Source organism: Schistocerca americana, chromosome 10, assembly GCF_021461395.2.
Source record: "Schistocerca americana isolate TAMUIC-IGC-003095 chromosome 10, iqSchAmer2.1, whole genome shotgun sequence".
NCBI lineage: Eukaryota > Metazoa > Arthropoda > Insecta > Orthoptera > Acrididae > Schistocerca > Schistocerca americana.
The window spans coordinates 49,178,600-49,191,448 of record NC_060128.1 but is presented as its reverse complement, the minus strand read 5'-3'; the positions used below and the strand labels follow the sequence as shown (position 1 = coordinate 49,191,448).

General features: G+C 41.7%; 2 protein-coding genes across 3 annotated transcripts in view; one reads left to right on the top strand and one right to left on the bottom strand.

Annotated features, from left to right (window-relative positions):
• The window catches only part of LOC124552718 (splicing factor 3A subunit 1), an 89,029-nt gene extending 85,128 nt beyond the window's left edge, over window positions 1-3,901 (bottom strand). For both annotated transcript variants that reach the window (XM_047127059.1, XM_047127060.1), the window contains exons 1-2: window positions 3,683-3,901; window positions 3,429-3,593 (exon numbers count right to left, since the gene is read on the bottom strand). In XM_047127059.1, the coding sequence (XP_046983015.1) occupies window positions 3,429-3,593; window positions 3,683-3,821 (304 nt within the window). In that variant the 5' untranslated portion in view covers window positions 3,822-3,901. The remainder of the gene's footprint in view (window positions 1-3,428; window positions 3,594-3,682) is intronic.
• A 217-nt stretch (window positions 3,902-4,118) lies between these two features.
• Window positions 4,119-12,849, top strand: part of LOC124552719 (vacuolar protein sorting-associated protein 37A) — a 69,954-nt gene continuing 61,223 nt past the window's right edge. Inside the window, exons 1-2 of the mRNA XM_047127061.1 lie at window positions 4,119-4,288; window positions 10,430-10,619. Of these exons, the coding sequence (XP_046983017.1) occupies window positions 4,200-4,288; window positions 10,430-10,619 (279 nt within the window). The 5' untranslated portion in view covers window positions 4,119-4,199. The remainder of the gene's footprint in view (window positions 4,289-10,429; window positions 10,620-12,849) is intronic.

The window sequence follows — 12,849 nt, the reverse complement described above, 5'->3', positions numbered from 1 at the left end:
CACCTTCCCTACCCTCTGGCTCCTATCCTTGTAACTGCCCCCGGTGTAAAACCTGTCCCATGCACCCTCCCACCACCACCTACTCCAGTCCCGTAACCCGGAAGGTGTACATGATCAAAGGTAGAGCCATGTGTGAAAGTACCCACGTGATTTACCAACTGACCTGCCTACACAGTGATGCATTCTATGTGGGAATGACCAGCAACAAACTGTCCATTCGCATGAATGGACACAGGCAGACAGTGTTTGTTGGTAATGAGGATCACCCTGTGGCTAAACATGCCTTGGTGCACGGCCAGCACATCTTGGCACAGTGTTACACCATCCGGGTTATCTGGATATTTCCCACCAACACCAACCTATCCGAACTCCGGAGACGGGAACTTGCTCTTCAATATACCCTCTCTTCCCGTTACCCACCAGGCCTCAACCTCCGCTAATTTCAAGTTGCCGCCACTCATACCTCACCTGTCATTCAACAACATCTTTGCCTCTGCACTTCCGCCTCGACTGACATCTCTGCCCAAACTCTTTGTCTTTAAATATGTCTGCTTGTGTCTGTATATGTGTGGATGGATATGTGTGTGCGCACGCGCGAGTGTATACCTGTCCTTTTTTCCCACTAAGGTAAGTCTTTCCGCTCCCAGGATTGGAATGACTCCTTACCCTCTCCCTTAAAACCCACATCCTTTCGTCTTTCCCTCTCCTTCCCTCTTTCCTGATGAGGCAACAGTTTGTTGCGAAAGCTTGAATTTTGTGTGTATGTTTGTGTTTGTTTGTGGGTCTATCGACCTGCCAGCGCTTTCGTTTGGTAAGTCACATCATCCACACACTCTTCTCCTTTTTCAGCTCCTGGTAGCACATAAACCTGAAGTTTGTGAAACATTCACACTTGTACACAACACCACCACAACTGCCACTGCAAGAACACCGGGACTGTCAGCTGAAGATGTGTAAAACCTCAAATATTATGTTGGAAATAAATGTGTTGTAATACAAAGAAGAATAAGTCGTGGAAATTAATATATTAACAATGTAGAAAAAGATACATTACAATTCATTGTAAAGACGACACATTATGCTGCAGATACGTACAATTGGGAAAAAAAAAAAACTTCAACATATGCTTTTGGCCACAGCCTTTGTCAGAAATAGAGGAATACACACCATTCATTCCCACATGCAAGAACACCTCATGCACACGTGACCATCAAATCTGACCTGAGCTGCCAGAGTTGGCAGTCACGTGTGTGTGAGATGTGCTTCCTTGTGTGAATGAAGTTTGTGTGTTTTTCTCTCTGTTTTTTAGAAGGTTGTGACAAAAAGGTTATGGATAAGTGTCTTAATTGTGCCTATCTGCAACTTAGGCATGCTGTCTTTACAGAAGTAGCAATCTATCTTTTCCTGATTTGTGGCTGTTGGTACCTGGAGGTTCCACTGTTTCATTCAATACAACTTTAGACACCAATAAAACTGAAAATGGATCACCATAAAGTTTCTCTAGTTGTAGATAAGTAGAAAGTTTCTCATTACAAGGCAGTCAAATAACACAAATCTTAAATAGAAACAGCTTCACCAATAATTAAGTAACATAAATTAATATTGGTGTATCTGTAAAATAAAGGCAACGGCCTTGCTGCAGTGGCTACACTGGTTCCCGTGAGAACACCGAAGTTAAGCGCTGTCGGGCGTGGCAGGCACTTGGATGGGTAACCATTCAGCCGTCATGCGCTGTTGCCATTTTTCGGGGTGCACTTAGCCTCGTGATGCCAATTGAGGAGCTACTCGACCGAATAGAAGCGGCACCGGTCAAAGAAAGCCATCATAACGACCGGGAGAGCGGTGTGCTGACCACACGCCCCTCCCTTCCGCATCCTCATCTTAGGATGACACGGCGGTCGGATGGTCCACTTGTGGCCTGAAGACGGAGTGCATGTAAAATAAAAGTTCAGTTAAGTAAATTATATGTAGACTTTATTATTAACTGCGTGTTACTATGATGTTGTTGTAGTTGTTGTGGTCTTCAGTCCAGAGCCTGGTCTGATGCAGCTCTCCATGCTACTCTATACTGTGCAGGCTGCTTCATCTCCCAGTACCTACTGCAGCCTACATCCTTCTCAATCTGCTTAGTGTATTCATCTCTTGGTCTCCCTCTACGATTTTTACCCTCCACGCTGCACTCCAATACTAAATTGGTGATCCCTTGATGCCTCAGAACATGTCCTACCAACCGGTCCCTTCTTCTTGCCAAGTTGTGCCACAAACTCCACTTCTCCCCAATTTTATTTAATACCTCCTCATTAGTTATGTGATCTACCCATCTAATATTCAGCATTCTTCTGTAGCACCACATTTCGAAAGCTTCTATTCTCTTCTTGTCCAAACTATTTATCATCCATGTTTCACTTCCATACAAATACTTTCAGAAATGACTTCCTGACACTTAAATCTATATTCAATGTTAACAAATTTCTCTTCTTCAGAAACACTTTCCTTGCCATTGCCAATCTACATTTTATATCGTCTCTACTTCGACCATCATCAGTTATTTTGCTCCAAAAATAGCAAAACTCCATTACTACTTTAAGTGCCTCATTTCCTAATCTAATTCCGGCAGCATCACCCGATTTAATTTGACTACATTCTATTATCCTCGTTTTGCTTTTACTGATGTTCATCTTATATCATCCTGTCAAGACACTGTCCATTCCGTTAAACTATGATGTATATTAAAATATTCTGATACGATACATTATACATTGTTTTTGAAACCTGTATTAAAATATTTTCACAGTTTTTCAGGTAAAACCAGATATGAATATAAAATTTAAATTATAGCCTACCATACCACAATCTAATAAATACCCGCTTCCTAAACCAAATATAACAATGATTTGACAATGTTATTTGTTTTTCATCATTTTAGTTTTTCATAACAACCTAGGAACACGTCCAAAGAAACTACACACTGGATGCTGAATAACTAACAAAATAAAATTCATTTTGATGTGTTCCCACTGGAATACCAAATACTAACACAGCGTTTTTTAGAACAATGAATAATTCCAATTTCTGAAAAAAAAAAAAAAAATGTTCGAGAAAATTCTGCATTTTATGAAGAGTCAAGTAGCATGCTTTTTAACAGCTTCAAAAGAAACTGAATAAAACAATACAAATTTTAAGCCTGAAAGTCAAATAGTTAAAGAAGTGATGCGTATGTTTTAGGGTTTCAAAAAGTGTCAAAAATCACACAATTTTACGAAAAAAAGTTAGTTTAGGGTTTTTCCATGTAGAAAACTATATTGTGAGTGCAGAAATTTTATCAATCTGCGTTGCCAAGTAACAGACTAGCGGTTAAATTTCACATGGACTGCCTTCAATACCTAAGCAACATTAATTTACAAATTAATGTTTCCACAGTGACTTACCTCTACCTTCTCTGAAATCTTTGACCTTATGCTGGTAGTATGCATGATATGGATCTCCAAAGTTTAGAAAGTTAAACTTGGGGTTTCCAATCTCATTTTGCCTAATCCTAGCTTCGAATTCTGGTCCGTTTCTGGCAACAAAGCTAGCAGTTTTGTCAACAATATCTGGAAAATAATATTAAGGAAAACTCGAACATGAATCATTATTCCAAAAACCTGTAACAAAACGATCAATTTCCGCCATGAAAGGATACTTCTCACCTCTGGAGGTGGATAAATAATCCCAACGATTGGTTGTGTTGATGGAGTTGTATCAGTTTCTTGTTGCACCTCCGGGGCCGGTGGCGGCGGTGGAGGTGGCGGAGGGGGGGCTAACACGTCTATCGATGGCATTTTTCAGATTTAACTATAACTACTTCACTTTTTCATACACACGCCTCCTCCAGTCTACACAAAACAACACACTAACACGGTGAGCCAAAGATTGCGCACCTGCATAGATTTGCTTAATCTTAGGCCGGAGGTACACAATATATTAGCTTTGTACTCGACCACCCTAGATATTGGTGATCAATTACTTCTCCTGTATACTTATAGAAAGTAAATAAAATATTTTCTTCAGATATTGTAAGAAATGTTATTTGTTTCTAAGTCATAGATGCTATTGCGCTGCAGCAGCTGTTGACGTTTAGCTGTTTGTACCTTTGCCTTAGCGCTACAAGGCGAGTGCCGAGTAGCAAACTGTGCATGTTTATTTACGAAGGCATTTAAATGATATCCAGGTTATACGGCGCAGATTCAGATAATGCCTCTTTAAAGCGAAAGAGGCAAATTGACACACTGAAAATCTTCAACGCTAAGTAAGTTCTCACTTTATTTTAAAGAATTCACAACAAACATTAAGTTCATTACAGAGAAAACTGCAACGTATTCAGCTGATTGCACGTACTATAGTGTTAGTTTCTTTCTCGGTGTCTATTCATCCATCATTTTGCTTGCCTTGTGAATTCGGTGACAGCAGAGGACACGAACCTAACCATGCTCTTGACATTGCCTTGCGAATTCGGTGACAGCAGAGGACACGAACTTTACCATGCTCTTGACACCATCATAATATGTAACTGTTCGAAGGATCTAAAAGAATTGGGCATTTTTAGTAACATGTGATTTACTCGTTGATGCAATTTCTCGTCCCGCAATAATAGAGCTTGCATTTAGATCCAATGATGATGCACACAAATTTTCGGCATTTCCTTAAAGTCGCAGAGAGAACTTAGGAGTTACTTGTGCAGTTAGTACTGACAGCCCAAGTATTGATGAAAGATTCCAGACAATGTAGGATGACGTTTAATATTAAGTGCTCTTTGTGATTCACCCATACATGACACCTCGTATTTGTTTGCAAGGAAAGCAGAACTGAGTGGATTTACAACAGAAATCCCTAGATGTAAGCTACAGTGTAAACAATTGTAAGAAACCATAAGACAGAGTACTACCATCTAGGCCATTGCATATTGTGGCGAAGGCTACATAGATCCTTTCAAATCAAGCTTAAAGACATGTGCTTGAGAATCATGCTGCTGCACAATAGTAAGTATTTGGGCAAATGGCATTTAATATGAAAAGGGAGAACTGCTTGGAACCTTCATTACTTGTCTCTAGAACTAAGTACTACATATTTCTGGAGAATGTATGAAAATAATGGTACACCTTCACAAAAATGTCTTAATCATTGGAATTACGAGTTGGAATCCAAAATTTTCAGGGCTGGTGCTGCCATCTGGAAAGTAGGAGTAGTAGATATTTGCACCGCTAGGTGGCGAGAGCTGCATATCAGAAGAGTCAGTGTGCGGAGTGGCATTGAGTTGGGAGGACGTTTTGCATGTCCACAGTTATTTCCATACTAGTATTGGTTAAAAATAATCTTGGTTGCAAGTTTAGTTTTTTATTTTTCAACGAGAAGTTTCGCCTTATTTAGGCATCTTCAGGTTATCTTTCCTTGATCGACGCGAGAGGCAGCAAGATCAGCATAACTACCTGAGCCCCCATCTTACTCTGTTACTCACTCCTGTGAATGGGAACGCGTTATGCAGATCTTGCTGCCTCTCGCGTCCATTTGGAAAAGATAACCTGAAGATGCCTAAATAAGGCGAAACTTCTCGTTGAAAAATAAAAAACCAAACTTGCAACCAAGACTGTTTATAACCAGTACTCTTAAGCACTGGTTTGCTGTATGCCACGTATGGATTGGAAGAATTTCTATTTCCATACTACTTTGTATTTGGTGTGTTGTGATTTTACGATGCATTCGCAAGCAGAACGGCGCGTGTGTATCAAATTTTGTGCGAATCTCGGGAAAAGTGCTACGGAAACCCTTTCAGTGATTCAAGAAGTGTTTGGGGGACAGAGCTTGAGCAATATGCATGCGTTTGAGTGGCATGCTCGGTTCATGGCCGGCTGTACAGACGTCGAAGATGATGCTCACACTGCAAGGCCCGTGGGCCGCACAATGCCAGACATTGTTGCCAAACATCAACAATTGGTTCGTGCGGATCGGCGTCGAACCATGCGAGACCTTGCGGATGAAGTGGGTATTGGTTATGGGACATGTCAACAAATGTTGACTGATGAACTGGGCAGGCATCGTGTCGCTACAAAATTTGTGCCAAGGATCTCGAATGCTGAACAGAAGGCACAGTATGTTGCAGTGTGCACGGACCTTCGTCAGACTGCATCTGATCACCAGTGACAAGAGCTGGATTTATGGTTATGACCCAGAGAAAAAGCAACAATCCTCCCAGTGGAAGAACCCGGGCTCTCCAAGACCCAAAAAAGCGAGACAGGTGAAGAGCAAAGTGAGGAACATGATCATCGTTTTCTTTGATGCCAAGGGAGTTGTGCACAAAGAATTCGACCCACTCAACCAAACAGTGAATTCCACTTACTACTGTGACATTTTACGATGGCTCCGTGAAAACCTGCAGTGACGACGGCTGGAACTTTGGCGTCAAGGGAACTGGCTGCTGCATCACGACAATGTGCCCTGTCACACGTCCTTGCTCACCAGGACCTTTTTGGCAAAAAAACAAGTTGGCAGTTGTACCCCACCCACCGTACTCGCCAGCTTTGGCACCTTGCGACTTCCCATTATTCCCTAAACTGAAACTCAAGTTGAAAGGCTGTCGGTTCGACACTCTAGAGAGGATTCAAATAGATTGTTGTATTTTACAGATAGAAGAGCACTCCTTGCAAGAAAAGAAGAAATTAACAGACCAAGTCCTCATGGTACGAACGACGATTCCTATTTTAACAGCTACACGATACAGTAGCTACTTCAAGCTGTTAAGAGTTAAAGGATGGGTACTTCGCTTTAAATGGCACTTATTGAAAGAAAACAAAACATCTGGAGAACTAACAGTATCAGATTTGGGCGAAGCACGCACTTACTGGATTAAAGTTGTTCAACAGCAACATTTTGCGCTCGAACTGCATGCACTATACAACAACATGCCTCTACCACGTAATTCTCAGATAGCTCGCTACAACCCATTCTTGGATAACGGTCTTATTCGTCTCGGTGGACGGCTGCAGTTTGCAGAATTAACCAGAGATCAATGCCACTCGATTCTTCTCGATGGACATCATCATTTCACACATTTAATGATCCAGCAGACTCACATTCGTTTGCATCACCTCGGAGTAAACATAGTGTTATCTGAACTGAGAACAGAATTTTGGATCCTTAGAGCTCGACAGGCAATTAAACGTGTTCTACACCGTTGCCTACCGTGTAAGATGGTGAAAGCTCACGTTGTTCAACAAACTGAGGCTCCATTACCAGCTGAACGAGTTTCACTACTGAAACCATTTATAGTAACAGGTATTGACTTTGCTGGTCCATTATACGTCAGACAAGGACATATTACGATGAAAGCGTATGTTGCTCTATTCACATGCGCAACAACACGAACCGTACACCTGGAACTAAGCTCAGATATGTCAACTGACAGATTTCTTCAAGTCCTACAACGGTTTGTCGGAAGACGAGGAGTGCCCAGCACAATTTACACTGATAACGCTACTACCTTCCGTGCCACGCACTTAGAGCTGAAGGAGCTCTGGCAGGCTCTCATGGCAAGCAAGACGCACAAGTACCTCGCCCGGCAAGCCATCACTTAGAAATTCATCGCCCCACATGCGCCTTGGTGGGGAGGATTCTGGGAACGGATGGTGGGATCTGTGTCAAACACTGCCTGAGAAACGATTTAGGACAATCACAGTTGGACGAAGAAGGTCTCAACACAATCCTGGTCAGCATAGAAGCAGCACTAAACTCTAGACCAATTACGCAAGGGGGAGAGGAATCTGAGCCACTGACGCCCACACATTTCTTTGTAGGTGATCGACTCACAACACTACCTACTGGCCCAGAATCACCAGTTAGAAAGGACTTGTCCAAGGAATTTCAAAGGCTGCAGAAGATGGTAGAACACTTCTGGAACAGGTGGAAGAAAGAATATCTGATCCTGCCCAAAAACTTCCATGAAACTCATCAACCAAGGCCAGGTTTAGGAAGACTCCAGCTGGGTGATGTCATTCTTCTACAAGAGGGTGTTCGTCCACGACACATGTGGAGGAAGGTGCGGATAGAAGATCTTCGTGAAGGAAGAGATGGGAAAATATGAACTGTAACCTTACGCACTTCAGAAGGATCCGTAATCTCACGTCCCGTTCAACTGGTCATTCCTCTAGAAGTTGACCAGGGTGGGGAGGGTGTTGCGGGTTGATATTTGTAATTATAGACACTCTGGAAATATTGATTATCCTTGAATTAATGTTTTATATTCCATGATGTACGTGCCTTGGAGAGAAATAAAATTAATGTTGTATTGGAATCACGGTGTTGTGTGTCCGTAATAGCATCACTGGTGGTGATAAACACCCTCAGGATTTGCAGAAAACGTTTCACCAATGGCGGAAGCGCTGGGTCAGGTGCGTACATGTGGATGGGAACTACCTCGTGGGTGATGGTTAAGGTTTTCAACAGATGGCAGCACCAGTCCCGAAAATTTTGGATAGCACCTCGTATATTGAAAAATAGGCAGTATACTAAATGTGTGTTCTCTGTTTTAAATCATTTCTGATATTCACACTCATTTCTGTTTCTGTTGAAGTCAGGTGTTAGGTAAAATACCTTTTTTTTTCTTTTTTTTTTCCAGGTAACCTTCAGTTATACCCCGTGTCATTCCTCTATTCCCAGATGCAAAATGTGTGTTATCATATGTAACAGTCAATCACTTAAAAGCTTAACACTTGACACAACATATGTGTTTGTATATTATATTGTGTGCGAACCTGTAATTTAATATGATAGGCATGGCATCAAATTGCACACAATTTGTGGAAGAGTAGCAGCATGCACATAGTTATCTCCACATTGCTGTCATTGATTTTCACGTACAGTGTCATATCTCACTTACCGGTTATATTACGTGATAGTTCATATGGACAACCTGTTGAACATACTTGATGTTCATTCATATTGATAGCAGCCGCAAGAGTTTACCCTCACTGTTCTCTAGCTGCAAACTGATAACACCTCTCGTAAACAGAATTTTGTTCCCATAATGTACTATCACTCTCTTCCAGATATAATCATGTTACATGTTCCCCTCCACAAGATGTATTGTCACACAATGTTGTTCCACAGGTGCAATACTTTTTGCCACATTTGAGTCCACTGATGTATATGTACAGTCAGTATCATGGGGAATGAACAGTTGTTACTTTCAATTAAGTTGCCTTCACAGCCAATTGGGAAATACAGAAGCATCCAATCCTGCCCATCTGCTTTGACCCATGACATCACAAATATGGCTGAAATGACCATAAACCACGATTCCAATATGGTGCATATAAAGTCGTTACGTACACATTATGAGGATGAAAATACATCTAAAAACAAACACACACACTTTCCACAAAAAGCCTAATGACACTAATGTCATGTGGTGTTTTTGGGTGGGGAGCAAACTAAATATAAACAAATTTAGACACCCACCCCCATACAAAACCACACAAAAAGACGAAAAAAACTGACATCACGAAACTTCCCAAATACCACTAAACACAATATCATCTGGAATCGGACACTTCCCTTGACCTATATAGCTTAACAGCATCTCCCGATCCCATAAATTAGGATCAAACACTTCCCTTGGCCTATATAGCTCAAAAACATCTCCCGATACCAATACCAACATACACAACCACACATTGGGATCGACACTTCCCTTGAACTGCACACTGTTAATTTTATCCGTCATATCCATTCCTGAACAAAAACAACAACCGATTAATTTTACTAAAATTACCACATGATGTACAGCGAACAACACTAAATTAACCTTCACACAAAATCGTTAACTCACTGAAACGAATACCACTACAAACACAGTCGACACTCTAACAATGCTGGATAAGGAGCAAAAGCAAACTGAGCCCATTACGCCACACAAATGAAAACCCTGAACATACCACCAGAGAGCACAACAAACCACAACACGACGACATCTACAAACACGCCACACTCACAAAGCAAACTCTGCGCCATCATGACGTCACACACGACAACACCCTTACATCGTGTGTCAAAGCCGACGCATGGGATCGGACGCTTCTGTCGACCTGCCAATTGGTCCAGCTCTACGTGTGCTCCCTTTTTGGAGGACAAATTTAGGCTACAAATGAAATTTGAATGACATTTGTGTTGACATGTACTCAGCACAACTCTGAGTGTAACTACTTGTGTCACGGCTGAGGCCTAATAATTCTGTATGCATTTCATATTACAAAAAGAGGGGAAAGTTCAGCAAATAAAGAAAGCAAATTGTGAGATTGTCGATGTTAGTCACAGTGGAGAAGATTGAAAAACTGGTGGTTGGAACAAAAAGTCCCATGTGGAGAGACATCTAGTTTATATTTGACCTTCTGTGTTTCAGTGTAACAGAAGTGCACGCCGATGTGGAATATCGTGTGGACTTTGTCTCAGGAGACCACCAGATGGCTCTGCACGTGATATTAGGACCAGAGTTTCCCTTGGAGAAACCCATTCTCCGTGTCGTGCCTGCTGTCAGTCACCTTTGGGTCAACGAGACTGGAGAAGTTGTCGGTGCCCCGGGTCTTATAAGTGTAAGTTAATCTCCTGACTGAAACGAATTTAAGTAATTAATAAATGACGGGTTCACCATAACTGATGACCTCTCTGTACACTTGATGATCGAACAACGCAGCCTATTGCCATTGGAAGGCTGCTAAGTGACTGTGTCGCTATATCACCAATTTATAAACAGATTTCATTGGAGAAATGTTATGTATTTTGCTGCTACCTTAATGTGCCAGTCTTCTCAACCGATTTCAAGGTTGTAGTGCAGTTTGGGATAAAGCTGCCATGCTTTGACCGATGAGTTCACTGTTGGCACTAGTTTTATGGAGTATGGGTTGTTGGCATCGAGGTATAGGCTTAGGTCACTGACAAAGTCATGTGTTGTAACAGTAATCTGTCTCTTTAGTATATATAGTGTAGTATGTAATTATATTTATGAACTTTCTGGAAATCCGTATTTTTCCCACTGTGGTCTGATATTTTGAAGATTTTAATATCTTTCAACAGTTTCATTACAATAACATCCCTGTGCAAAACAACACACAGCTGCATGGGTCCCGATACTTTGATAACGTGTGTGTGAGTATACGATATTGTAGTCACCGTAATGGTCATATGATGTGAACGAATAGTTGCCGTGGAGATGGCAAAACTGATGGTAGCACTGTGTTGTTTACTACTTCCAGTTTTACTATTGTTATTGATCACATTATTACACTCTTGCTCTAATATGCCCTCATTCATATTGCCTTTGCTTAACGTCAGATAATCAGATTTCTAATTTGCAGGAACCGTGCGAGTATTCTTCTGACATCTGCAATACAGATTAATGGTAATTTAGTTTTTACTAATATACTGCAGTTTTACATTTGTGTTATACTCTGAAGTTTTGCAATTGTACAGGCCACCACCCCTTCAGAGTGACCAACTGGAGAAGTTATTGGGAAGTTATTGACAACTGAACATTTTCTTTCATGTTCAATAGAAATATACGTACTCTGTACACTTCATAGGGCCTACATGTTATCAGGGCCAACCTGTATTTCACGCTAGAAGTGATTAGCAGCTGTTAGGATTGCTGACAGCCCACGGTTTGCGAATGGTGCCGTCAGCAACAGATAGGGGACTTGGGAAAAATGTCAAGGCTGATGCCAGAGGATGTGGGCAGATTGTGAGTGTCTCTCTCTCTCTCTCTCTCTCTCTCTCTCTCTCTCTCTCTCTTTCCGCAGCCTCTGGACCGACAGCATGCATTTGTCTTTCCCAACCTACCTCGACTTACCCATTGTCACTCCTCCACCAGCCAGTGTCAAATACGCTGTCATTAGAGCGTGCCACCTGTATCCCACCTGTTGAATATATTGAGCTTTTTACATGTGAAATCTCTGGTTCAATTCAGTATGGAATGTGTGTGTGTGTGTGGCTACTGCATTTCTTTAAAGCTGAGAAAATGTTCGGCTATCAGTTACTATTAATCTGATTTTGTAGATTTTCCCAGCGTAATAACTTCTGATATTCTTCACGGGTTTTAAAACCGACCGAGGTGGCACAGTGGTTAGACACTGGACTTGCATTCGGGAGGACGACGGTTCAATCCCGCGTCCAGCCATCCTGATTTAGGTTTTCTGATTTCCCTAAATCGCTCCAGGTTCCTTTCAAAGGGCACGGCCGACTTCCTCCTCCGTCCATCCCTAATCTGATGAGACCGATGACCTCGCTGTCTGGTCTCCTTCCCCAAACAACCCAACCCAACCCTTCATGGGTTTGCAGCCGGATCATGTCGTCATCCAGACACAATATTTCGGCGGACCAGCTGGCCGCCGTCTTCAGGTGAGTTAATGCTAGTGCACTGCCTCGCCGGAACTGAATTCCAGCCACGACGACGGAAACCAAATTATGTCGTCATGTGTTGACTTCAACATATTTTCTTCTTGATGATGTATATTTTGAGCAAACTGATGGGGTAGCTATGGGGAGTCCACTCTCCCCCATAGTTGCCAACCTTTTTATGGAAGACTTTGAAGACATGGCACTCAAAAATTTGTTTCTTAAACCAAAGTTTTCTTTTAGATACGTTGACGACATTTTTATGGTTTTGCCACATGGAATTGATGCTTTGCATCGCTTCTTAGATCATTTTAATTGTCTACATCCAAGTATTAAATTTACTATGGAAATTGAAAGTGATGGTAAACTTCCATTTCTTGATGTTTTAGTGCAAAGAAAGGATGATGGGACTTTTGGACATACTGACTGCTA